This window comes from Thermoascus crustaceus, assembly GCF_041956765.1.
Source record: "Thermoascus crustaceus strain CBS 181.67 unplaced genomic scaffold VTN00scaffold_5, whole genome shotgun sequence".
In the NCBI taxonomy this organism is placed as follows: domain Eukaryota; kingdom Fungi; phylum Ascomycota; class Eurotiomycetes; order Eurotiales; family Thermoascaceae; genus Thermoascus; species Thermoascus crustaceus.
In genome coordinates this window covers 687,445-713,536 of record NW_027192531.1, presented here as the reverse complement: position 1 = coordinate 713,536, position 26,092 = coordinate 687,445, and the positions used below count along the sequence as shown (strand labels likewise).

Below are 26,092 nucleotides of genomic sequence, written 5' to 3'. Positions count from 1 at the left end.
GGTGACAAATCTTCATCCGATCCTTGCTTCGGGCAAAGGGAGGAAGAAAAAAAGGCAAGACCGAGCGCAAATGTAGAAGACTTCCGTCACCTTAGGATCCACATCCTCAGCAATATGACATATCAAATCCACGAAGAGATGACACACAGTGGCGGAAGTAGACCAAGAAATCAGCCAGCCTCCCCGTCGAGTTTCTAGACCCCGGAAGAAACACAAATGGAAGTGATAGTCTTAAAGTAAGTACAAGGGCTGGCGGCTCCGGATCAGCAGTTTCCGTGAACGCCACGTACATTCCAGAGCTGAGACCCGAGATTCCAAATGAAATGAAGATCATAATAAATCAACAACTTGAAAGGTATCATGTAGACATGTAAAAAGGAGAAAAAAAAGTGCAAGATCACTCATCAAGTGGAGAAACTGAAACAGCGGAAAGAATAGAGAAACAGAAGACCGTGCAGCTCGCCACTCGGGGCTAGGTAGTTGGCTCAAGCATAGTCAGCTCACTTGTAAGCATATCCTCCCTGTCCTGGAGGAGGTCCTGACGGGCCACCGTGTGGACCAGGCGGAGGAGGGCCCATTTGTGGAGGGCTCATCATTGGAACTGGACCAGGAGGAGGACCTTGTGGTGGTGCGTTGGGATTTATATCTGGCCGGTCTCTGTTACGAGATGTGTTTGGTTAGAATGGAAGATACATAGAGAAGTTGATATTTTACTGTGCTGCCCTGTCAAGGTCAACAGATTTCTTTTTTTCTGACGCACCTGAGATCCTGCGTGAAGCGACACCTTGCGCAGGTGACTTCCTAGAGGGGTGTTAGCTAATTGCAATCTTGCCTTTTTAAATCTGGATATATGATATTGAGTGATACTGACCTTATACTTGTGCGTGGATAGCGGGATCACGGGCTGTTAAGAACAAGACGTTAGACCTGTGCATAACCTGTTGCTATCGCGGGAAAGGAAAACATACTATGAAGCAGACGGTGAACCAAGGCCTGAAGTCGTCAGCACACGTACTCCACGCCAACTAGGAATACCATAAAGCACATACCATCGGCTAATGCAATATCCATCCCAGTGCTCGCCTAAATCAGGAAAAAAAATACTTAGGTTAGGAACATATGTAGATAGGGGTACAGAGGAAGTTCTCACAATTGTAACAATATGCTCTAACATGCTCGTAGCCCTTAAGCCTCGAGGTAAATTCTGAATATCATTCTAGGTCAGTTTATCATGCACTGGCAGTCGGCACGAGCCACCTCTGCACGTTCAATAATACTACAGCTGGCGTTCGGAGCTTACCTTCCATCCCGAACGTGATGCAAATCGCCATGGTTGCGGTGTACCCTTGACGACTGTTGAGTACAGTTCGAGGAAAATCTCAGAACAGGGAGTTAGAATGTAGACAGAGACGGAATGATTGAGGACAGCCCCCGAAGAGAGAAAGAAATGTCTACGGAGCAGAGAGCAGTCAATACGAAGAGGTGCGACAGCATCTTGAAATGGGACATGGGCTGACGCGGACCGACGTGGCGTCGTGGCTTGGAAGCCTTGGCCCTTGGCGCCGGCAGCGAACACCCGTTAGGTGTTCCGCGTGAATCGTTCCTCAGCATTCACCGTCGATTAGCGGCATGATCATTATGACAGTGAGATTTCTGAATATTTTGCTACCTAACCTAGCGTGAAAAAGGCGATGTCTGGTTTTATGTTGGCCTCGGATTTGGCAAAGCTGTAATCTAATACGCTTGTCCCCGCACACGCGACATGACAATCTTAGGACAAGTCATATTATATATTGCCCTTCAGGGGCTTGTCGGTAGAATAGCGGTCTGCTCTACTTCGAACTCCTGCATACCTTACGAAAGGCAGGCCAGCACATAGATCTTGAAGCCACTGATGTTTCTAATGTTTGCTAACATAAATAATTACCTTAATATTGTCACCAGGAAAAGACAGTATGCTGAAGTAAGGTTACAGACGAAAGCGAGGAAGCTCTTCTACGAACATACCCAGAGCTCACTAATATGAAGCAATGCTTCAAGCCAACTCCATGGACATTCCTTTTATATTTATTATAAAGTTGCTTTTGGGTGGTAAATACAGATACTCTCCCCACCGCGGGCGTCTAGTCATTAACGGACGAGAAAGAACATAGCAAAGGGTTCAAATTGTCAACATCATGAATAAACCTAAGATCTTCTCGCGCCTGAGCTGCTGACAGGAAAAGGAGGCATGGAAGTGTGTAATCTTAGCAACGTATAAAGGTATTTTGAGAAGGCGCAAAGCGTTAATACATCTTTTCGAAAACTAGGCCCGCGGGCGGGGAACGTGCCTCGGATCCTCCAAAGGGTAGGTACACGCAGAGTCGGGGCTCACTGCGTCTTAAAGAGCAGAATCGCGCAGTGTCCAAGGTAGAAGTAGATGAAGTGCTTCGTCTCTACACCTGTTGTCAGCAGAACCCCATCACGGTCTTCACATACCAATACCCACCGTGAGTGACGAAGCTGCCAAAGTTACGTCCCACTATGCAATGCCATGTTGCCCCTTTACGAGAGTCGAACTGCCGGAGACGTTAGCACGCGAAGGTTGCGAGAGACGGCGCAGGGTGTCGGACTTCTTTCTTTATGTACTGGGCGATATCCTGTAGACCGATCAGCGCACATCCAAACCAAGCAAGGCATCACAATACGTGCCTTCTCAATGTGGAACTTGTCCATGGCCTCGGTCGCTAGTGAAGATCAGCTTCCCCTATTCCTTACTCGTGGCACTTCGGGAACCATACCAACTTCGATAGCCTCCTGCTGCATGTCCTCGGTCTCCAGTGAAAATAAGCACTTTGTATAAGAAAGCATCGCAGTTAAAAGTTCTTACCATGTCGACAGACTTGATTTGGGCTGTAAATATTATAGTCAGCAGGTGCTGCAAAGCAAGGAGAGCCCTGTGACGCCGTACCTTCGAGCTTTTCCCTCTTCTCGCCAGACATCTTGCCTATTTATTTATATTGCACACTAGGTATTTGAGTGTCCAAAGCTGATGCGACCGTCTTGCAAAAGGTAGCGAAAACTGAAACTGTCAAAAAAGCACAGCGAGCTTTATAGGGAGATGTTCTTCCATAACAGGTGACCCGGACAATTGGGCGCGCAGCGGTGATATCGCGTTGCGGCTGCGCACGGACCATTACCGGAAATCCCTCACCGCCTTCGGCAGTACAAAACAAGAGGAAAAAAAAGTTCCTCCGTTATTTTTTCCTCCGGGTTTCTTTTAAAACTCCACAGACCTGCATTTATGTGTTGCTATGCCAGAAACCAACAACATGGAGAACACTAGGGTGTTCGTTTCTGGCCTTCCGCCAACGTTCACTAACGAACAGTTGGGGAAGCATTTTTCTAGTCGCTTTCATGTCACAGATGCTCATGTTTTCCCCAAACGCAGGATTGGCTTTGTGGGTTTCAAGAGCCCCGAGATGGCCAAGGAAGCTGTCAATTACTTTAATAGGACATATATCAGAATGTCCAAAATCTCAGTTGAGCTTGCAAAGCCGGTACGTGTTTTCGTGACTTGTCTCATTTCATGCTGTGCAGGCTGACCTGTTGAAGTGGTCCTGAGGCTGACCAGAATGAGCGTAGATCCATTCAGAGAATGATGCAAATTCAAAGTCCACTGCAAAAAATAAGAAGAATTCTGACGTGAATGATTCAACGAATACTCTCAAGCGCAAACGTGATGCGGATAATACCCAGCAGGATACTAAACTCCAGGAATACCTTGCTGTTATGCAGCATTCGTCCAAGACAAAGACCTGGGCTAATGACGAGGGCTTAGCTGAATCTCTCAACCCTGTGTCTTCAAGCAAACGGCCCTTGGAGGAAGAACAGCCGAACGAGGAACCATCCCAAAGCCAGAGGAAGAAAGCCAAGGTCGATGGGGTGGCTGATACTAGCCTTCCCAAGATGCAGGCTCGTGAAAAAACACCAAGTACCGACGGAGAACAGGTGGTATCTCACGACTCAGATGGTACTAGGATCGCGGAGCAAGATCGAAATGAGGATGCTGTAGAACAGGATGCCTCTGCCGCACCTCAAAGCCAAACTGAGCCACAGTCAGATGCAGACTGGCTCCGGTCGAAGACGAGTCGCCTCCTTGGCCTTCTCGATGACGACGAACAAGCCGAACAAGACGCTTCAAAACAGCGTAAAACCCTTGAGCCCCTGGAGGAAGACGACGATTCCGAATCCGGCGGCGTTGCGCTCGACACCCAAGCGGCTCCAGTTTCCAGCAATACAGAAAAGACGAAGGAGGAAGACGATGCAAATACCAACCTCATTCGTAACTCTGCTCGCCTATTTGTACGGAACTTACCTTACGATGCAACGGAAGCGGACCTAGAACCAGTTTTTTTACCCTTTGGAAAGATCGAAGAGGTGAGTGATGATTTCTGCCGAACCCTACCATCTTTTTCACTGCCTCCAAAATCTATCCCGGCTTGAAGACCGCGGCCGCTCGCATGATGATATGCCAGATAGGGACATCCGATGCACAGCATATGATGTCAACCGGCCAAGAGTATTTAGTAGATGCTTCTTGTTCTCTGAAGAGCGGAACCACCACAAAACTGTCTTACCGTCCCATTTTTGAAGGGCACGTGGCTGACTTGGTTAGATCCATATTGCTTTTGACGCCCGTTCAGAAAGCAGCAAAGGTTTCGCCTACGTGCAGTACGTCGACCCTACCTCCGCGATCAACGCTTACAAAAGCCTGGACGGGAGCACTTTCCAAGGTCGCCTGCTCCATATTCTGGGCGCGACCGCGAAAAAGACCTACAAGATCGATGAAAGTGAGCTGGCCAAGTTGCCTCTGAAGAAGCAGAAGCAGATCAAGCGGAAGATGGAAGCTGCATCTTCGACATTCAACTGGAACTCTCTCTATATGAATACCGATGCGGTGATGTCCTCCGTGGCAGAAAGACTTGGCGTATCGAAATCGGATCTTTTAGACCCCACCTCCTCGGATGCTGCAGTCAAGCAGGCGCATGCTGAGACGCATGTTATTCAAGAAACAAAAGCTTACTTTACTGCAAATGGTGTAAACCTTGATTCTTTCAAGCGACGAGAGCGTGGAAATACGGCCATCCTAGTGAAGAACTTCTCATATGGCGTCAAGGCTGCCGATCTGAGAAAATTGTTCGAACAGTATGGTCAGCTCACTAGGTTACTAATGCCTCCCAGTGGTACTATAGCTATTGTCGAATTTGCGAGACCAGACGAGGCGCAAAAGGCGTTCAAAGGTCTCGCATACCGAAAACTAGGAGACTCAATCTTGTTCTTGGAACGTGCACCCAAAGACCTGTTTGTTGAGGGAGTGCCCACAACTCAGTTATCTGTACCGGAGACGAAGGCTGTCTCTCAGGGATTCTCTACTGCGGATACCTTCGCGTCAGATGACACTGAAGAGGTGGTCACGACGTCTACGCTTTTCATACGAAACTTGAACTTCGCGACAACCACTGCAAGGTTGACGGAAGTCTTTAAGCCTTTGGACGGCTTCCTGTCAGCTACGGTTAAAACAAAGCCTGATCCAAAGCGACCAGGCCAGACCCTCAGCATGGGTTTTGGCTTCGTCGAATTTCGGACCAGCGCTCAAGCCCAAGCTGCTCTCCGTGCAATGAATGGTTACAAACTTGACCAGCATGAGCTTGTTATTAAAGCATCTCACAAGGGTATGGATGCTGCGGAGCAGCGGAGACAGGAGGACAACGCCAAGAAGATCGCCGCCAGAAGAACGAAGATTATCATTAAGAATCTTCCGTTCCAAGCCACGAAGAAGGACGTCAGATCGCTTTTTGGAGCATATGGGCAGCTTCGCTCTGTGCGTGTTCCCAAGAAGTTCGACAGATCGTCTCGTGGTTTTGCTTTCGCGGATTTTGTAAGCGCTCGCGAAGCCGAAAATGCGATGGACGCGTTGAAAAATACGCACCTCCTGGGGAGACGACTGGTCCTGGAGTTCGCGTCCCAGGAGGCCGTCGATCCCGAGGAGGAGATCCAGCAGATCGAGAAGAAAGTGGGGGAGCAGATGGACAGGGTGAAGCTGCAGAAGCTCACTGGCACAGGGCGGAAGAAATTCACTGTAGGGGCTCAGGACAACGAGGAGGTTTAAGTCCTTTGTCCCTGTTGATAGGGAGCACTATAGTAGAAATTGATTGTTCTGCCGTTATCCCTTGCTTGGCGGTTCTTAGTAAGAAGTTGTACCTACTGTACGTCCGCACGTTCTCCTTTTAGGGTCGCTGTCAGCAGTATACGGCACGGGAAAGACCTCGTGCACACTAATTCACCTCTCCTCAGGAGCCTTGTACTTCACCCTTAACTCCCAACTTTCATGCACACTAAACAGTTGCACCTCTGCTTGCTTCTTTGCGAGGATACTGGAGGCTAGCCTTCTACCTGTACACCCCCGCGTGCATTCCAATGGATATTCTCTTAATTACCACTACATTCTTCAACTTGGAAGATGGACAATACCGTTGCACATCCAACATTCTTGAGCTGCCATTGCCACTCCCCCCACCACCATCATCCGCGTACCTGCTTTAGCCATTATTTCCTGCGTTGGACTTTCTCCTACACAAAATATCCGAGCGGCTCCTGACTGGATCGTGCTGTCTTGGGTCCCTTGCTTCAGTTTGGCTTGTTCAACATCGTGCCCTTTCTTGCAACTCAATCGCTGCGGCAAGGATAGCCACTGTCTCCAGTCTTCCTCACCCTCTCTCCCGAATGGGTGAACGTCACGACGCGGTCCCGCCTGGAGAGTTCGAGGCTGTTGTCGAGGGACCGACAAACAACCAAATTGATCTAGCAAGGTAGCTGGGGCTACGTCTACCCCTCTCTCCAGGGGAGATATGAGCTCCTATAAACACCATGCCGCCTGCTCCCACATTCTCTTTTCCCATTGCCAACATTCTCTTCAAGCATTTGCGTTCTTAACCGTTGTTTCGTGACTTTTTGTTGCGTGCTCTGCTACGTCTTTGGAATTGAGGCTCTCTCCCTCTTTGTGTGGAATCCACCATTCTTCTGAGAGCTTCTCCAGTCCGTTTCATGGCTGCTGAGTGGCAATCTGAGTGCATCCTGCCTCAGAATCAGCCAACTCTGGAGGGTGTGGGAGCCGGTCCTGATCGAGCTCTACAGAACACCTCCGGCAATGCCCAGTCATACTCGGACAACGTTGGAAACGGTGACGGAACGGGTCATGATGACCATCTTCAGCAACTCTCTTTCAAGTACCCTCAGCCTCTTCCTCCTGCTTCGACACAGCCTGTATCTTCCCCAAGCCTTCATCAAGATAATCTAGCTCGACTCCAGGCAAGGAGGCTAAGGAAGATACAGTGCGCTGGCCCAAACTTGCCACCTCAGCCTCGGAAGAGAAGCTATCTTAAGTCACAAAAGTATCTTGAATATAGAGCAAGGCCTCGACGTGATACTGGCAAGGATGGGGAGCCTGTATGGTCCGATGCCCTGGAAGATGCATTTCAGCAGGGTGAGTCGCCCTTCTGATCGTAACCAAGGTTCAGCAGAACGCTAACAACATTGTAGCCCTTGAGGCAAACCCTCCCATGGGCAGAAGGAAATGGTCGGAGCGTGGAAAGTCCTACGGACGAAATGAACTTATTGCAGAATATATTTACAAATTGACTGGGAAGAGGAGAACAAGAAAGCAAGTTTCCAGTCACCTGCAAGTCCTTGACTCTTTCTTGAAGGGTGACCCTGAATGTGAGTTTGATATGCATAGTTTGCCTGTCAGGGTTTATGGCTTAGAGCTTGACGCTAATACAACATACAGGGGAAAGACTGGTCAGGGAGAAACCAGCAGAACCTCCCAATACCCAGCCTCAAACAACTGCTCCACAATACAGGAGTTCCATTGATAGCCAGATGTCAAGGAGCTATGCTAACCAGCTTCAATCTTCCTACCATGACCAAACCGGCGTAGTGCAGCCATACACCGGAGAGCTGCCGCCGCCACACCTTACTCTTGTATCTAACGTCCCCGACGCAAACTCCCTAATCCATGCCTTCAATTTCGACATGTGGGTGAGTGCTCCTCAGCAGGAAAACCGCATAGATAGGGCGCTACATGTATACACTCGTCTCCAAGGAGATCAGCACCGCCCGGCGGCCCTTCCTATGCCACTGGAAAACATCGTGGGATGGCGGACTGCGTTCCCTCACGTTGCATCATTGATTGACGACATTAACGGTCCTCTGGACTGCGACATCATCCTTCTGGAAGTCAATCTCCAGCTAATGGGAGACTGGCCTCCTTCTGGTTCCAGGCTAGGGATTCAGCTTGATCTTGACTTTGCCCATCCCACTGCCGGAGACGTCTCCATGGTTAGCCAGATGAAAGACTGGACTTGCAGCACTTACATCTACGAAGACGGCCAGAAGATGCTGGAGACGTATCATGATCTCCAGAAGGCCTCATCGACAAAAGTGAAGCCCCTGTTCGAGTCAGCCTGGTGGGCAAAGCTCTTCACGGAATTAACAACAAATAAACGGATAGCCGAAGATTCTGGTCAGCCAGAGGCTGCTCATGCTGCGGATGAGCACACAAGACAGTTCTTCCGCTCCCTTTCAGCTGTTCAGGAGCTGCGTGCTACTCCTCCAAACAATCGACGATTGTCAAACAACTTCGCTGGTAACCAGGGCGATGAGAGCAAGAGGATGGCTATCCTCCTTTGGAAGTTCCGTCAGACGCGTCCAGGGGAGGTTGGAACTACCACCTGGAGAAGACTGATCCCTCCGCCGGATAGGAGCACCACCAATAGTCCACGACCCCCGGCGGGAGCAGATCTTCCTCCGCTTGCCCTGGATTCTATGCTGTCAGCTAAGCAGGCCCAGAACGTCTACCCAACCCCTCCGCACCATGACCTTCTGCAGCATAATGGGAATGCACAGCAATGGCCGATGTATCCAGAGCCACATGACAATGTTGCCAACCTTTTCAATCCACAGGGCACCTTCGATTTTCTGAACGCCATGACAAAACCCGAGGACGGGCTTGGAGACAAGACTGCTGTGAGCTCCGTGCTTGACCCATTTCCCGGTCTCCAAAACACGAGTCGGGCAGGAGGTATCAACGTCTCCAGTGGGGGACAGGTTGTGCTTAATGTCAACGACATCCCATTATCGCATGCCAACCCTCTCGCTGGATATGTCAATGGCTACGACAGTCATTTCATGTCATCCCAGCAGCCCGCGGTCAGGGTACATGATAATAACAGCGTTCTCAATTCCATCTTCGGAACGGCCGGGCCGTCGATCGACGATATCACCCATACCCACCCACCTCTCTGGGACTCCCATGCCACGGCGATCCACGAGGACGTTAGCAGCGGCTATAACGCTCTCCAGTTCCCGTCCCACCATCAGCATGTGCCGGTGTCAAGGGAGCCGCATCAAGACAATGGATTGGAGGGCATGATGCCTCCCGACCTAATGGACAAGATAGTGGGAAGTATCCCGGCGGATCCCGCTATGCATGGGACAGCACCTGATAATACAAACCCTGCTTACGCGGAGAGCACTGCGGTTGAGACGGCCTAATCATAATGATAATGAGGATAATGTGTAATGTGTCTAGCTCGGCGTTTGGAGAATTTTTGGGCGTTCCTGGTTGCACAATACTGTACTGTAGGGCCACGGAGCGACAATGGTTGAGTGTTCTTGCATAGACATCCTTCTGGTTCTATTCCATGATAGCAATTTCGGTGGATATAGGTATACGTATGTAGTCTTAGTTTAATTCGAACCAGACTCATTATTCAGACACAACGTCGGAGATTTTCCTGCCTTATTGCATGCCTGGTAACCGGCGCACGATCTTTGCAGGTATTCGCGGTCAACTAGCAGTCACTGCTCATCTCGACGTTCTCTGTCCGGTAAGGGCCATGCATCATTCTAGGCAAAACGACGGCGGGCAGGATCCACCGTGAGCTTCGTAGGGCTAAAATGCAAAAAGCAGCCCCTGAGAGGCTACACCGGTGGCTCTGGCTGACAAGCTCGGAAGCTTGGATTTAACCGGCGGCCGGTAGCGAGGCGTTCTCGCATTTTACCCGGGACCCGCATGTGGATGCCGCGGATAGCCTCATGGAATCGAATTCTCCGGTCTCGACAAGGCCTCTCCAGGATGCTGGTCGATATGGGCAAACTGGGCTTCTCGACAAGCAATTGGACCCTTGAAGACGAGCATGGGTCCATGTCCCTGCGCGGGTCGTGGCGCATTGCATGCGCTACTGTGAGGCGAATCTGCGGCCCGCATGAAGCCTTTGCCAGGAGGACGCTGAGGATCCCCCTCCCCCGCCTCCTGTGGGGTTTGCTGACGCCAGACCTGTTGTTTTAGCCTTGGGCAGGATAATTCCACCGGCCGCGGGAAAGAGAGAAAAAAGCTTTATCGCAGCACTTTAAAGGTCGTCGAGATCCGTTCCTTTTGTCTATACTGTCACCTCAATCTGCTTACATCTTTCGCGCCTTTTATCAGGTTCAGGTAAGTCCTTCGTTCCAGCATCAGTTCCCGCATGGGAGGAATCGAGCTAACCGTAGGACTCGGAAACATCTAGAAACCGTCACAACTCGTTGAATTAGACAATCCCTCATCTCTCCCATAATCCAGCCAACATGTCTACTCCCTCCATCAAGCTGAACAGCGGCTATGACATGCCCCTTGTGGGCTTTGGCCTCTGGAAGGTCACCAACGAGACCTGCGCTGACCAGGTCTACAACGCTATCAAGACCGGGTACCGTCTCTTCGACGGCGCTTGCGGTACGTGATCTAAACAAAAAATTTGGCACTTTTCTGTGTTTCTATCCGTCCAATTTGAGGAAGATTCACCGTTGGAAGACTTGCTGACGAGGTCTGCTCTTCAGACTACGGCAATGAGGTTGAGGCCGGTCAGGGTGTTGCCCGTGCCATCAAGGAAGGCATTGTGAAGCGCGAGGACCTCTTCATCGTCTCCAAGCTCTGGAACACCTTCCACGAGGGCGACAAGGTCGAGCCCATCTGCCGTAAGCAGCTTGCTGACTGGGGTATTGACTACTTCGACCTCTACATCGTCCACTTCCCCATTGCCCTGAAATACGTCGACCCCTCCGTCCGCTACCCGCCAGGCTGGAGCAGCAACGGGACCGAGCTTGAGTTTAGCAATGCCACCATCCAGGAGACCTGGACGGCCATGGAGTCTCTGGTCGACAAGAAGCTGACCCGCAGCATTGGTATCAGCAACTTCAGCGCCCAGCTGATCATGGACCTGCTGCGCTACGCGCGCATCCGCCCTGCTACCCTCCAGATTGAGCACCACCCTTACCTGACCCAGGCTGGTCTGATCGACTACGTCCAGAAGGAGGGCATTGCCGTCACCGCTTACTCTTCCTTCGGCCCGCTGAGCTTCCTTGAACTGCAGTTGAAGAACGCTCAGGAGACCCCGCTTCTGTTCGAGCACGCCACTATCAAGACCATTGCTGAGAAGCATGGCAAGACCCCGGCCCAGGTGCTGCTGCGCTGGGCCACGCAGCGCAACATCGCTGTCATCCCCAAGAGCAACAACCCAGGCCGCCTGGCGCAGAACCTGGATGTCACTGCCTGGGACCTGGAGGCCAGCGAGATCGAGGCCATCAGCGCGCTGGACAAGAACCTGAGATTCAACAACCCGACTGGAGTAAGTATCTGCCATCCTAACGTTTGCCTTGGCTGAGTCTGCTGACTTGGTGTCCAGTACGGATTCAATGCTCCTATCTTCGCTTAAGAAACTCACCTTCTCCGACACGACCTTTCATGCCAACATCTTTCTTCTCACGTCAGCTCGTACACCATTCACGTTCAATGGGTATGCATACGGGCTGTTGCGAAGACTCAGTCATATCATCAATGACATTGTCGTCCCACGGATGTATATGAAACCCCCCTGTGGTGTCGACAGTGGACGTTGCCTAATATGACTGATTGGCTTAGTTTTCGCTGACACAATTCTTATATCCCCTTCTATATGTGATGAGTTAAGAACAATGAAATTCTAGACAGTGTATAAATCAAACGCTAAATTGATCAGTGCATTGCCGAGGTTATACAGTAGCAAGGGGTATCAAAGATCTCGCATCTATACAGGCGGGGTAACTATCTGGATGTCTAGCAGACAAGAAAGCTATAGATAAGTAATTGTACTCTGGAAGCTGCTCAGACAAAGACAGTCCCTTGAACCCTGGGAAGTTGGAATATCTCATGTTCTTTGTTTTGGGGGCCGCGTCCTAGTAGGGTAAAGCCTGCCTGCAAGCTAAGGTAGTACAAACCCGAAGTCACTCACCGAACAGCCTCGGCCAACCAAACCCCAAACCCGCCTCCGCGTCGACCATCGGAGCTGGGGCCGCGCCCCCGCCTCCACCTTGCAAAACTGCGGAGTCCTTTCAGGCAGGTATCATCAGGCCACAGCCCCCTCCCCCCCTTTCTTCGCTCGCTATTCATTCCCTGGCACCGATTCCTCCCTCATTCCAACAGCCGTTTCCCATGCCTGTTATTCGTTTCAGATTCACCGTTTTCAGGCGCTGATCCTTATCGCTATCTGCTCCATCATGTCAGCGCCCCCCGCAACTATGTCCGCCCTGCGCTCCAGGGTCGCGTTCAAGCAGATCCACATCACCATGAGCCCGACACCACGCAACCTCACGGAGAGCAGGCTCGTGTTGCAGGCACTGCAGAAGTTCGGAGAGGTTGTGACGTTTAGGAATTTAAAGGTATGTTGATGATTTCGTTTTCTCTCTCGATTGTATAGTTCTATAGACGTTTTTTTCTCTTCCCCTCGTATTCCCTCGTACTCCCTCGTATTCTGTTTGCTTCTTCTGCCGCTTCTCCCGGGCGATATTTTCTCCTCATCCCTTTCTTTTGGAGACCAATGTCACGAGACAATTGCGTTGATGCGCATGCGTTTATCGTTTCTGTTTACTGTTGACTATTTGATTCGACATGTGACCGATTTGTCGATGTTGCTTGTTTTCGAGAACTCATGACAGGCGCAAAACTCTTTTATTTTACTTCTATAATTTAAATAAATGGCTACGAATGGAAAAAGAATTTGTGTTGTCGGTGATATCCGTGATGGGTCCTGGATGGGTCCGGATTTCCTTTTTCGGAATACATCCCCCTCATCATCTCTACAATTCTCATACTTTCCATACTTTCTTCTCGATCACATCTAACCAAATCCGAATTTTGATTGAACTCTTATTAACCCTTGCGATAATTAAATAACAGTACGACCCAACTAACTCCAACACCCTCCGTGACCGCCACATCCTCGCCATCTTCGATAACGCCGACGCCGCCAAGCGAGCCATCGAGGCCTCACCCCTCACCATCCCCATCCCCAGAAACACAACAACCACCGAAGCATTCGCTACAGGCAAACCCTTCGCGGACCCCTGGTCCGAAACCTCATCCGACAAAGACACCCACGTCATGACCTGCCAGATCGAACACTCCATCCACAGCCACGAATCCTCCCTCCTCCGCAACCCCTACCACAGCACCTACAGGGTCCTCACCAACAGCTTCCAGTACCACGACCTGACCAAGAGCACGGGGATCCCGCTCCCCGAGCTCGCGGACACCCGGCTGGGTCGCAAGAGGCACGCCCCGTTGCGCATCAAGCGGAGGATCGAGGCCGAGAACGAGCGGTTGGGGGCCACGTCATTGATGAAGATGTACGAGGAGGGGCTGCAGATGGAGAGAGTGAGGAACGCGAATAAGGCTGTTGATGCGGCTGTGGCTGCGGATGTGCGGCATGCTGTGGAGCAGGCTCGTGAGATGCTGCCGCAGGATGTTGTTCAGGAAGAGGGTCTCTTTGTCCAGAAAGATCATAATAAGAAGACAAAGGAGAAGAAGAACATGGAGTTCAAGTTCCCTCCTCTTCGTCTTCCACCGCAGGAAGAGTTGGAAGCTATGAGGGAAAGGTGGAGGGTTGGAGGCGGTCTGTTGGCCGAGTGAGGTGGTCGTATGAGATCGGGACGAGATATATTACGATCTTTTCGATCTCCTTTCCCTCTCTGCCTCTATCTACCAAGGCAGAATAGTCTGACATGACATGAGCAATACAACGCAAGGAGCGATGAAGGCCGTCGCACTGGTTGCGACTGTCCCTCAAAACAGTCATTGTCTATAAGAGCCGTGCCTGCAGAACAGCATGCTACTCACGCCCTTGAAGATAAAGTCTACGATTATCGTGGAGCTTACCTCGACGAACCCAACCCTGACTTCGAACACTGTCCTGTGTGGCTGGGAATATGCTGCGGACGGTGTCCATTTCAGTCGATGAGGACAACGTACGGGACTGGCAACTGAGAAGCTGATCCCCTGCAGGAAAATGCGCGCGCTCAGAACGGCCTAAATGCCTACGATACGATGCATCTATTTTCACGACACCATCTGCGAACAGGGAAACGCGGCAAGATGGATAACTAGAAGATAGATAGATAGATAAGGCACTAGATGATGTGATGTTATTTTACAGATAGCGGTTGAAGAAGAAAAAGAAGAAACCCGCTGTGACCGACCGACCTGCGAATGTACATAGCAGCAAAGGGCGGAACTAGACTTAAAGGCGAGAAGAAAGGAGAAACATGAGGGAGCGTTTGAGATGAATATGACAAGAAACATGAAAAGAGACACTAGAACCTTAGCAGCCTCCATTTCCTATTAATTAAGAAATAGGAACCTCATCAATCTATCTGGGAAAAGAAAATATTTCCGATCGTCGTTAACCTAATGCACACATACATAAACCCGGTTTTTATCCACGTCTAAGCGACTCTCACGTAGGCTGTAGTAGCAAAGAAAACAAATTAGCATAGTTCAATATTTAGTAAAAAGCAGCGATCTTGGCTCGAAAAGTGAAAGAAGAAATGGCACAGGAAACCCCGTAAGATACGATGATGTGCACGAAGGGATACTTACTAGCATCAATCTGCATCACCTGCGGCAGTGCCAGCCGCACCTTATTCCGATACAACGCGGGCCCCTTGGTCTGCAGCGGATTTCCCTCGAAGTACACCGTCTTCAGCTCCTCCTTATCCTTCAGCTCCCTCTCGACCTCCTCGAAGCTCGACAGCTGGTTGTTCGACGCCCACAGCTCCTCCAGGTGCTTCAGGTGCGAGAGGTTCTCGAGCTTCGAGACCTGGTTGTTGGAGAAGTCGAGCACGCGCAGGTTCGTGTTGGACTCGAGGCCCGAGAGGCTGGTGAGCGCGTTGTGGGAGATGTAGAGCTCTTCGAGGTTCTTCAGGTTGGAGAGGCCGGTGATGCTGGTGAGGCGGTTGGATTGGATGGAGATGATGCGGAGGTTGGTGAGGGCGTCGAGGTTCTGGTGCGTTGAAATGAATATCAGAATATGGGCTTGTTCCAATCCACGTTGGATGTGTATGTATTTGGCAGTGCAGTTATCGTACCTTCATCTCGGTGATCTTGTTCTTCCCAAGCCAGAGCTCCTCCAGAGCTGTCAACGTCTCGAGGTTTTCGATTTCCTGACAAAAAGCCAACCGTCAGCTCGTCTCCATCGTGCATTATAAAGACGCAGGCGACATAAGCTATATGGATGCAGCCATACCCTGATCCTATTCGCACCCAACTCGAGATTCCTCAACCGCGTCAACCCCTCCAGCCCTTCTATCTTCTGTATCCGGTTCTGCACAAAATACAGATCCGTCAACTTCACCAGATGCGAGATGTTCTTGATGTGCTTGATCTTGTTGAAGCTGAGGTCGAGGCTCGTCAGGTTGGTCAGGTCGTCGAGACCCTTAATGTGCGAGATGAGGTTATCGTAGAGGTCGAGCTCCGTGAGGGTCGCGCCGATGTTGGGAGGGAACCGGATTTTCGTTATCTGGTTTTGCCGGAGACATATTTTCTATATATCAAGAAATGCAGCGGTCAGCAGATGGCCCAAAATCCGACGTCGCTCGTTCCAGCAAGACGGTTATGGTAGGAGTATATACCTCGACTTTCGAAAATCGCTCTAGTCGCAGAGCCGGAATAGATGTTATACGGCAGTGAACGAGGTCGATATCCTAGGTAGATAAGTCGAGTTCAGCGCGTCTGTTCCATCACAGCGTCGGGGATTTGAAAATCGCAACTCAAGACAGAGAGGAGGAAGAAATACGTCGATATCCTCTTCAACATCTTCTAGAAGATCTGCACAGGATGAGACACATCAGCTCCCTATCTCACAGCGCAAAAGAGACTGACCAACGCGCCAGCTGAAAACGACCGGCACAGAACCAGTCCGTCAAATATCTAAAACTGCACGTACCTTCGTCTGCTTCTATCTGCTCCACAGGCGGGGCATCTTCGTCCGAGTAGTCTGGATCTTCCACAGCTTCCGGGTTCGTGACGACGGCATTGCGCTCCACCCTCAGCTTTCCATCCCAGCCGTTGTTGTCCTTCATTATTCCTGTGTCGTGCTGCTGTCCGTCGGTCTCTGCTGGTGCAGGCGCGGAGTCCACGTCCAGCATGGAATGGACGGAAAATGCGGGGGGCGTTCGGAGAGACGGTGAAGGAGCGGGAGGGATCAATCGCAATATTTAACGCGCAACCGCAAGATTCGCCTGGAATAAGCCCGATACAGAGCTTCGATGAACTCGAGAGTCGCAGAAAGACGTGCGTGCAGAAGTTGGATGCGACCCGGCTCATGAACAGCTAGCTACTGGTCGGTAGGTATGGATGGCCCGCGCGCCCCTCTGGATGACCGCCGCTTGTGGCTTAACGCTGTGGCACCCCATGAACGCTCCGAAGGCGACCCCAACTATACAAAGCTCCATAGGCGCCCTCCCCTTATAGTTTACGAAGCACATAGAACAATTGAGTTATTGATATAGAGCAGCAATCGTTGAATGGGATTATTATGTAAACTTCCCACTTATAGCTAGTTTTATGGGGATTAAACCGATGTAGGACTTCTCATTCCAAGGTTAATACCAGACGCTTTATGTACAGCACATGGGCTGCAAAAATAATAGGGTACATATACATCACAGAAAGACTCGGAATAGGAGTGTCGGATTAATAAATGCAGTGAGGGCAATCCGACACTGTCCCTAGTAGTGCAAATAGACTAGGTACTTAACAGCAGATCAACCTGCCTAACCTGTGAGATCTCCGCAAAAGGGATATTTCTGAGAGAAAGGGCAAAGAGAGGTGTGGGGAATAGATAAACACGACCTAAAGAATTAAGAAAGGAAAATGGGGTAGTAGTGTTATGCCTCTGTGGCAAATTTTCAAGGAAAGAGAAAGCGGATACATGAGTCCAGCAAATCTTAGCTGATGACCAAAACGGACGCCTGCTGAATGCAAGTGTAAGATAGAAAGGTAAAAGTAGGGGTAGATAAAATAGGAAAGAAAACGCTCGTTCAGAGCACAGTAGGCGAACGCTACCACGAAACAGACGAGAGACCGCAGGAGGATCAGACACGCCAAAGAAAAAAAGGTGATGCTGAAGTATGTCAAAAAAGAAGAGAAAAATGCAGAGACATGCTCTCCGTTTCCTTTTTTTTGTCTTCCCACGTTGATACCGTTTGCTTTTTACCCAGCTCATGTTCTTCTGAGCTGACTGCTCGTCGTGACATGACGAAAGCGGTGAGGTATACTCTCGAAGGCGCTCGATGACATTGTGTATAGTCCAACGAGGGGGACAGCGTGAAAACATTGTCACGAGGCCGCTCGAATGCCGGGGAAATAAGGGAGAGGAAAATCGAGAATGCTCGCAACGATGGTAACAAGTGTATCAGAGGCTAGGAGACTATAACGCAACATCGAGAACCAAGCTGACATCTGGAACTTGTGAACCAGCAAGATCTTCGAGAACGGGAATCAGGTCGAGGAGCTCATTATCGTGAGCGTCAGAGAACCAGCTGCTGATGGGTATCGCGTGTTGAGGATGGAATATATACGATGTCGGAGAATTATCGATAATAATTGTCTCTCGAAGGTCACGGCCGACTTGTGAAAGATCCTGTTAACCCGGGTTAGGAAAATTGATTTCAATTTCTATTGAGCGAATTGAGAAGACATGCCTTGACATAGTTTCCCTGATGATTGTAGCAACTGTCTCGGAATAACCGGTGGTGGACAACATGATGGATATCAAGTTGATCCAAGAGGGGATCACCATACTGTATTCGTCTATGAGCAACTGTGAAAGTCGACCCGGGAAAGCTAGACTTACCTTTGAAACAGATGCAGTGAACACAACCACTTCATATAGCTCACCGACACGTTTCATGAATTGGTCGACTCCAGGTCGCTTGATCACGTAGATGTTGTGATACTGACCTTCGATCTCGACAGGAATGGTGAAGTCTGCCCTATCCAAGACCTATGAACTGCGGTTAGATTGTGCTAGGCCAAAGATAACGGAAGTTAAGAGTTAATACCTTGAAGCTACTATGGACAAGAGTCTCATCCAGGTCAAGCACTAAACATTTTCGGTTTTGAAGATGAGGCTGAGGTGGCGGTAATAACCATTGCTGTCGGCCGTCCAGCGACCCTGGAGGTGCCGGCTTTCCTGATGGGACTAATGGAGGTGGAGGAGGAAGGTCGGCATGTTGCTGCATAATACCATCATGGGAAGGTTGTGCTTCGTCGTCTTCAACACTGTCGTCGATCACGGGAGCTTCTGCCATGAGAACGTCGGTATCATCTCTGACGTCTTCTGACGCTTGAACCCGCGCAGAAGACACAACATCCTCCTCAGGTATCTTCGTGAACACGTCGGTGCTATCTGCCCCTGCGGTTACTCCAGCTTTCATAGACGTAGATGATGGAAGCGTCTGCGATGACCCTTGGTCGAGAATCGCAGGTTTACGTCCTTGGGAGGATGGTTGGTCGTTAACAGACCCAGAACCGTCAACACCCGATAACGTGCCATCATCCTGAGGACGTGTTGCGGCACCTTGCTCTCCAACAGAAGCGCGTTTCTCATCCTCAGCTTGCGACTGGGGTCGGCCGGCGGTGACAGTAAGGTTGGTTTTCTCATCGTCAAAAGAATGTGGCTCCTTTGATTCCGAGGTACTCGAATCACCTGCATTGGCATCTACTTTCTCCGGGGTTGTTTGTCTGCGATGGACAGGTTGCGGGTTGAGGTTTTTCTTCGGAGGAAGTGCAGGGCCCTCATTATCCACACTCGAAGAACTACAGCAGTTCAAGAATGCAAACAGTCTCAATGAGGTTCTGCTCTTCTTGTCGGCTTTTGATGGATTGTCCACATCTGGTGTTGAACCTCTGGGTCCCTCCGCATTCGACACGGTCTCCTGATGGGTTCGTCGGGATCTCCTGCTGCTTGCTCTGCTCGTATCTGTTCGCTTTTCCGTCATATTTGCATCCGTGTTTCCAGATTCCTCCGCAGCCGTTGTCTCACCTGTGGAATGCCTGTTGAGCTTGGACGATGACCGGGACGGGCGGAGCAGAAGCGAGCGCTTTTTCTTAGGCCGCTCAGGAGAGACATCTGTGGGTGCTAAGGATGGATCTTGGGCGGAAGCCGTGCGCGACGACTTCCGGTTGAGGGAGGCTCCATCGTTTGGCAGTTGAGGTTTCAACGTATCTATACCATCGGCAGGCGACCGAAACGGTTCAGAGTCTGGAAGAAACAGCGTCAGTAGACTGAAGCCCTTGAGACCGATGAGTGAATGCAGTCAATTAGCTCAATACTCACTGGACTCTGGGTTGTCGGATGGGGCTGCCATGGGTGCTGCTTGAGCCGCCGACTCCTGAGCTGAACGTGAGGAATCCCGCCCTGAGCTCCCACCGAACATTGGGGGCGACAGAGCGAGCTTCTCAGAGGCAGCAGCGGTACCAGCAGGCAGTCAAGGGTAGAGGGTACAACTCGATAACCACCAGGGTTCCGCCAGAGTTGATGGGCGGAGCGGGTTCCTCCTCTCGCTGCCCGGGGCGGCTGGAAGGGGTGCAGTCACGCCTCCTGGACGCCCAAGCCTTAGCTCTCCCGAGCGAACGCCTCGAACCGTGATGTTAGTGCACCGCACACCTCCACCTTCCAGAAACAGAGCCGCAGAACAGTGAAGCAGCGTGCAACACCAGGAAGATGCGTCGCCCGGGCTGAAACTGCAGACGGGGTAGGACGCACGAGGTAGAGGAGTAGGGGACGTTGAGTAATAAGGTTCTTGCAGGAGATGGACGTTGAGGGCGTTGGTCAGAGCGCGGCGGCCGGGCAAGACGATCGACGAGGCGTTCGAGGACCAGGGCTGTCCGTCGTGCGTTCGTTTCTCCTCGTGAAGCCAAGGGAGCGCGGGTCCTTTTCTGGCTGCAATGGGGGGAAGTGTTTCTGGTGTCCGAGCTCAAAGAGGGTCGCTCGCTCTTCTAGATCCTAGACTGCCGGCCGGGTGAAAGCGAAATGAGAGCGCGCGCGACAGGTCTGGACCTAGGAACACAGTCGTAGGCTTGGGCGCTTTGGGCCTAATCACCAAGTAGACCGGGCTAAGGAGAGTGCTTTACTGGATGATCTCCGGGCGCGATCGCCTTTCGGGTGTCTGGGGCTCCCTGAGTCGTCGACACGCCCTCAGCAGCGCGGATGGGAGACCGTGGCTGGAGCGCAGATAGCGGGTGCGCTCTGTGGGGCTCCAAAGCTCCCTCTCGGAGATGCAGCGGGGACGAACAGGATAAGAATCCGGCAAACAGTAGCGATGGCGATGATTTTCTTTGACAGAATGACGGGTCTGCTCAACAGCTGTATTCGCAAGCCTGGAGACGCTGGACTGGGAGGTTTGAAGAAGGTCTGGGGAACGAGGGCGAGGGAAAGAATTGGTTGCGCCCCGGTGTCATCTACGGAGTCTTCCTTCTAGTGCGTCCCGACTGGCCTTCCCCCCCGAACCGCTGTAAACAACAAGAATAGCGCTTCACGTCCAGCCATTATCGAGTCCGTACATCGTGCTACCCCAGGCTGCGGATGTCCTCCATCGATACTTCTGTCTTCACGGCAGTTTGCTACCAAACTGTACACAGCTCACCTTCACCTCCACCATCCTGTCTCAAGTTGGACCGTCCATGAGTCCTGGTTTCAAGGACGCTGTTTTCAGAGCCTGTGACTACTTTATTGGCAGGTTGGACGTGCACAAGTACTCAGTTGAAGACAAAGCACCACACCCATTTCAGTGTGTGTGTGCATTTTGGATAAATTCCAAGGCTCGAGCAGCAAACAAGATGAGCCATACCATACAGTAGATATGACTATGACTACCTAGACCCTTGTGGAAAGTGGGCTCCCAAGGACATCCCATACTTCATCATTACCGACCTTTACTACGGAGTGCGTACTCCCGTACACCGTGTATCCAACCAGTGTCAAGCATAGCAGCCTGATCTATTTCCAGCATCTCCTCCCAGCCTAACTAGTGGTGCTGCCACGGTCTAATCACACATGCCGATTGGGCACAGCGACAAAATCTCCCACACCCAGGAATGGCCCTTGGGCACCTACAAGCACATCTCTCTCCATCGTTTTCTCAGCTACCCATGCTCAACTGCCAGTCTTCTTCCCAATTCGCTCCTTCAGCCACACCCTCCCGAATCCCTTAGACTGCTGCTGCAAACAAGACCAAGGAGGGAGCCTAGTCTCGGACGTAAATGAGTTAGGATAGAATCCCGTGGAAAGTAGGAGTCTGGGGAAAGCTTTAGACTATCCGATGATCCATACTTATCGGATCGCCGTGATCAACGGCCCTGACCTCGCCACCAACATTCCTGCGTTTCTGAAAGGCTGAGAGCACGTCAGGGGTTGGCATCCCACACACATATATATGAATGGCGCCGTATCAATGTAGATTTTCCATCGCATGCGGCTATCAGTGACAGCAGGTCGGATCTTGTACTTCAACCGGCGTCTTCACGATATATCTTGGACTAGTAGCGCCACCATTAAGACGGTAAGGCTTAAGCGATCCGCAAGGACGACAATAACGTTACGGAAATACGCAATGCACTTGCGGTACATAGCGAGTAGTCGATCGCCAGGTTCTCGTCACAGACCCCACTGGCTCTTGATTGGACGTGTTGTGAACCTGGGCGCTTAGAGGCTCTCAATGCTGCCCGATATCCGATTCTGCTATTACAGTAACGTACATTTGAAGACATCATACTTATTTTGAGGATTTACTTACATAGGCAGGTATATAGCAATCAAGACTGCAATTATACTGACTACCCTGTCTCTGGGCAGTGGGTTTACTATCAATCCACGTGGCTTGTTGCATGAGGAGGACCCGATGGTAAGCTGGCGGAGAGCTATCGTGCTATCCCCCGGCCCCGACCACATAAGGGAGTACTCCCCGCAGCGCGGTGGGTTCGGTGGCATTCTGTGGATCGAGGTTCAGTGGGTGACTCGCTTAATAAATAATAATAGTCTAGTGCTTTATGCAACATTCATTGCGCTGTAGTACCATATCACCTACAGTATAAGCGACGCTAGAATTAGGGACATCTTAACTAGAGTTTGGTTAAAGCTCGGGGCCCTATTGGCAATCGCTTAACTGTAACTTTCTGGTTTGACGCACAGTCATCCCAGGCACTTAAGGGCAGCTTTAGTGAGTCTGTGTAATATATACCCTCGAAGCCCGTACAAGTCTGAAATAAAACGTTCATAGAAGCCAGCGAAGTGAGATTCAACGTCTAATTGTACTTGTTAATCAATTTTGGCCGAATCGGGATGCATATTGTTACTTAATCGAGCTATCATCCTTCACCATCGCCATCGCATTATTTGTGGGGTGCTGGGCGCATCTGGTTCCTTGGCAGAAATGTATCCTGCCGTGGCCAATAATGTCGTGCGGAAAATGGACCTCGAGAGGCCTTCCTGCATCTGAGAAACTCCAAAGTCTCGAGGGATATTAATGACCAAGACAGTAGCGATTTGAAGCACTGCGTTGCGTCAGCATGTTTGCTAATGTCAGCATTTGCTTGTTTCTCATGCATGTCATATGAAGCCGATTGTCTTGCTGGAGAACGCACGTGAGAGTAGCCAATCTCCGCAATCAGTGCGGCATTTGGCCCGAGGTCATCACATGCAAACGGGGAACCTGGGGCGGTCAGGTGGAGGACAGCATGTCGTCAGCACAAAACCAACCTCGAGCTGATACAATGCCTCCATCCATAGTGGCATCCTGCATCTTATTCTTCTGCTTCTATTCCTTAGATCTCAGCGCGCCAGCAACGTAAGAAGGTACACTCCCCCTCTTGCGAGTTTCATTCCAAAGCTCCTTGGCTCGCCTGCCTTGGACATCGGGGTCCAAGCATGCAAGCTGCTATTAGAGCAGTCTGTCGGCCAGGCAGCACAGACTTCATACGGCAGTTCAGCTGTTGAAGAACCAAAGCTCAGGCAATATGGCTGTTCAGTCGACACTGCGATACGCCGATGACCCCCTTGTCGCTCTATATACTCACTATGCAAACCTCCTTCGTTCCCGAGTCAGACGTACTTCCCAAACAACCAAAATCATTGCGACAGTTGCATTGCTCCTCTCAATAGTGGGGTCGGGATATGGCGGTTATAGCTGGCTGCGGGAAAGATCTAAAGAGCGTGCACAGGGCAGGAGGCTGCTCCGCAGGAATTCAGGAATAAGAAGAAAGGATGGGTCGCGCATCATATATGTACCATACAGAGACTCCACGACGTCCAAGGTTACTATATACCCTACGAAGCCAACGACGTTCGATGCGCATAGAAGGTTGTTTCTGAACCCACCTAGAGCTGCTCGTCTCGGTGATGGGGAATCTCTCAGCCCCATTCCTCCTCCGACTACGAAGCCGGGACTGAATCTAGCATTCCTACATCAGTTCCTGAGCCTCCTGAGTATTATGATTCCGAGGTGGAACAGCAAAGAGACCGGTTTGCTGGTGAGTCACAGCGTCTTTCTTATGCTGAGGACATACCTCTCCTTGCTGGTCGCGAGACTGGACGGTGAGATCGTAAGGGATCTTGTTGCCGGTAAAGGACGAGCGTTCGTCTGGGGAATCATAAAGTGGTGTGGCATTGGAACTTTTGCTTCTTATACAAACGCTATGATCAAGTTCCTACAATCGAAGGTGTCTATAGCCTTCCGAACTCGCCTCACGAGATATGTCCATGACCTCTATCTCAACGATAACATGAACTATTATAAACTGTCGAATTTGGATGGAGGTGTGGGCCAGGGAGCCGATCAATTCATCACGCAAGATCTTACGCTCTTCTGCTCTTCAGCTGCGGCCTTGTATTCCTCACTTGGAAAGCCTCTGGTCGACTTGTTCGTTTTTAATTATCAACTTTATCGATCGCTCGGGCCTCTGGCTCTGACTGGAATTCTAAGCGGTTATTTCAGCACTGCGGCTGTTCTGCGCAAAATCTCTCCGCCCTTTGGAAAACTCAAGGCAGTGGAGGGGAAGAAGGAAGGTGACTTCAGGGGCTTGCATTCGAGACTCCTTGCCAATGCGGAAGAGGTAGCCTTCTACGGTGGTGCCGACATTGAGAGGGTTTTCCTGGTTAAGAGCTTCAAGGACCTGCAACGGTGGCTGGAAGGCATCTACAGTCTGAAGATCCGTTACAACATGCTTGAGGACATTATCCTAAAATACTCGTGGTCCGCGTTCGGATACCTCATCACGTCGCTGCCTGTGTTCCTTCCAGCTTGGGGCGGTCTGGGAGGTGCTATGGAGTTGGCTGAGGCACCTGGAGAGTCTGGTCGGGAAAGGGGCCGTATGAAGGAGTTCATCACAAATAAACGTTTGATGCTATCTTTGGCAGACGCAGGCGGCCGTATGATGTATAGCATTAAAGATCTCTCTGAGTTGGCCGGCCATACGTCGCGTGTCTACACGCTCATTTCAACGCTCCACAGAGTGCATGCCAACGCGTATTATCGGTCCCGTGAGACACAACCAGAGCCATATTCCCTTTCGGATGTTCAAGGTACGATCCATAACGGCTTCGACGGCGTACGCCTCGAGCACGTTCCTATCGTCGCACCCTCACTATACCCCCAAGGAGGTGACGAGCTCATCGACTCTTTGTCTTTCATCGTCCACTCTGGCGAACATCTGCTCATCTCTGGGCCGAACGGAGTTGGGAAATCTGCCATTTCTCGCATAGTCGCAGGGTTGTGGCCAGTGTATCGCGGTCTGGTGAGCCGACCAAGAAACTCTGGCGCTGATGGTATTATGTTTCTACCGCAGAGACCATACCTCAGCGTAGGAACTTTGCGCGACCAAGTCATTTACCCACATAGCGAGATGGATATGCGTGAGAATGGCAGAACAGATGCTGAACTTAGCAGAATTCTGAAAGAAGCCCATCTCGGCTACCTTCCGGATCGTGAGGGTGGTTGGGACTGTCGGAAGGAATGGAAGGATGTCCTTAGCGGAGGTGAGAAGCAGCGGATGGCCATGGCAAGATTATTCTATCATGAACCTCGCTATGTATTCATCGACGAAGGCACTTCTGCTGTCTCATCAGATGTGGAGGGTTTGCTATATGAACGGGCAAAGGAAAAAGGAATCACCTTGATCACGATATCAACGCGCGCATCCCTAAAGAAGTACCATACATTCTGTCTCACTCTCGGTCTCGGATCCGAAGGTGAAGAATGGGAGTTTGAAAGGATCGGCACTGAGAAAGAGAAATTGGGAGTTGAGAAAGAGCTCCAAGAGCTGCGCAAGCGGCTGGACAATGTGGAAGAGTGGAAGCGACGGAGAGAGGAGATCGAGAATGAGCTGCGAAAAGTCTGGGTTGAGGAGGCGGAGCTCGCTCCTCCACCCTACCAGGAAGACGAAGCAGCCGAGACACAGACGCCGGCGGTGGAATCTATCCAAAACCAGTAGAGTTGGATTAGAAGGGAGTATATAACATTAGAAAGGGTTTCTGGATAAATACCTGTGTGAGCGGAGATATATGCATGTATACAAAGACATGATGACAAGAACTGATCAGGAATCTAATGTTAGCTATTTGACCGGGCATGTCCTTTAACATCACAGTGTCTTTCAATTCAGTTACATATCACGTGCTTCCAGTCCCTGCTTTAGTATCATTTATTA

The 26,092-nt window shown here is 50.8% G+C and overlaps 9 protein-coding genes across 9 annotated transcripts; 5 read left to right on the top strand and 4 right to left on the bottom strand.

Moving 5' to 3' along the window:
• Positions 1–500: 500 nt before the first annotated feature.
• VTN00DRAFT_7830 (uncharacterized protein) lies at positions 501–1,331 on the bottom strand (the record flags this gene model as incomplete). The annotated part of the gene is made up of 7 exons (XM_069434617.1): positions 501–657; positions 761–801; positions 872–904; positions 969–993; positions 1,050–1,083; positions 1,151–1,204; positions 1,301–1,331. The coding sequence occupies 7 exons, from the start codon at positions 1,329–1,331 to the stop codon at positions 501–503; spliced, it is 375 nt and encodes a 124-aa protein (XP_069286096.1).
• Positions 1,332–2,370: 1,039 nt separating this feature from the next.
• On the bottom strand, positions 2,371–2,981 carry VTN00DRAFT_7829 (uncharacterized protein; the record flags this gene model as incomplete). The annotated part of the gene is made up of 6 exons (XM_069434615.1): positions 2,371–2,435; positions 2,489–2,558; positions 2,683–2,726; positions 2,781–2,814; positions 2,870–2,892; positions 2,951–2,981. 6 exons carry the CDS (start codon positions 2,979–2,981, stop codon positions 2,371–2,373), a joined length of 267 nt encoding a protein of 88 aa, XP_069286095.1.
• Positions 2,982–3,771: 790 nt separating this feature from the next.
• Positions 3,772–6,151, top strand: VTN00DRAFT_7828 (uncharacterized protein; the record flags this gene model as incomplete). The annotated part of the gene is made up of 2 exons (XM_069434614.1): positions 3,772–4,419; positions 4,658–6,151. 2 exons carry the CDS (start codon positions 3,772–3,774, stop codon positions 6,149–6,151), a joined length of 2,142 nt encoding a protein of 713 aa, XP_069286094.1.
• A 935-nt stretch (positions 6,152–7,086) lies between these two features.
• VTN00DRAFT_7827 (uncharacterized protein) lies at positions 7,087–9,594 on the top strand (the record flags this gene model as incomplete). Its single annotated transcript, XM_069434613.1, has 3 exons — positions 7,087–7,525; positions 7,582–7,758; positions 7,829–9,594. 3 exons carry the CDS (start codon positions 7,087–7,089, stop codon positions 9,592–9,594), a joined length of 2,382 nt encoding a protein of 793 aa, XP_069286093.1.
• A 1,071-nt stretch (positions 9,595–10,665) lies between these two features.
• VTN00DRAFT_7826 (uncharacterized protein) lies at positions 10,666–11,789 on the top strand (the record flags this gene model as incomplete). Its single annotated transcript, XM_069434612.1, has 3 exons — positions 10,666–10,810; positions 10,915–11,702; positions 11,760–11,789. 3 exons carry the CDS (start codon positions 10,666–10,668, stop codon positions 11,787–11,789), a joined length of 963 nt encoding a protein of 320 aa, XP_069286092.1.
• An 820-nt stretch (positions 11,790–12,609) lies between these two features.
• On the top strand, positions 12,610–14,020 carry VTN00DRAFT_7825 (uncharacterized protein; the record flags this gene model as incomplete). Its single annotated transcript, XM_069434611.1, has 2 exons — positions 12,610–12,771; positions 13,289–14,020. 2 exons carry the CDS (start codon positions 12,610–12,612, stop codon positions 14,018–14,020), a joined length of 894 nt encoding a protein of 297 aa, XP_069286091.1.
• An 812-nt stretch (positions 14,021–14,832) lies between these two features.
• Positions 14,833–16,533, bottom strand: VTN00DRAFT_7824 (uncharacterized protein; the record flags this gene model as incomplete). The annotated part of the gene is made up of 7 exons (XM_069434610.1): positions 14,833–14,852; positions 14,987–15,389; positions 15,475–15,549; positions 15,633–15,929; positions 16,018–16,089; positions 16,182–16,213; positions 16,332–16,533. The coding sequence occupies 7 exons, from the start codon at positions 16,531–16,533 to the stop codon at positions 14,833–14,835; spliced, it is 1,101 nt and encodes a 366-aa protein (XP_069286090.1).
• Positions 16,534–17,816: 1,283 nt separating this feature from the next.
• Positions 17,817–19,758, bottom strand: VTN00DRAFT_7823 (uncharacterized protein; the record flags this gene model as incomplete). Its single annotated transcript, XM_069434609.1, has 5 exons — positions 17,817–18,029; positions 18,091–18,189; positions 18,243–18,392; positions 18,451–19,652; positions 19,728–19,758. The coding sequence occupies 5 exons, from the start codon at positions 19,756–19,758 to the stop codon at positions 17,817–17,819; spliced, it is 1,695 nt and encodes a 564-aa protein (XP_069286089.1).
• Positions 19,759–23,404: 3,646 nt separating this feature from the next.
• On the top strand, positions 23,405–25,876 carry VTN00DRAFT_7822 (uncharacterized protein; the record flags this gene model as incomplete). The annotated part of the gene is made up of 1 exon (XM_069434608.1): positions 23,405–25,876. The coding sequence occupies one exon, from the start codon at positions 23,405–23,407 to the stop codon at positions 25,874–25,876; it is 2,472 nt and encodes an 823-aa protein (XP_069286088.1).
• Between the last annotated feature and the right edge of the window lie 216 nt (positions 25,877–26,092).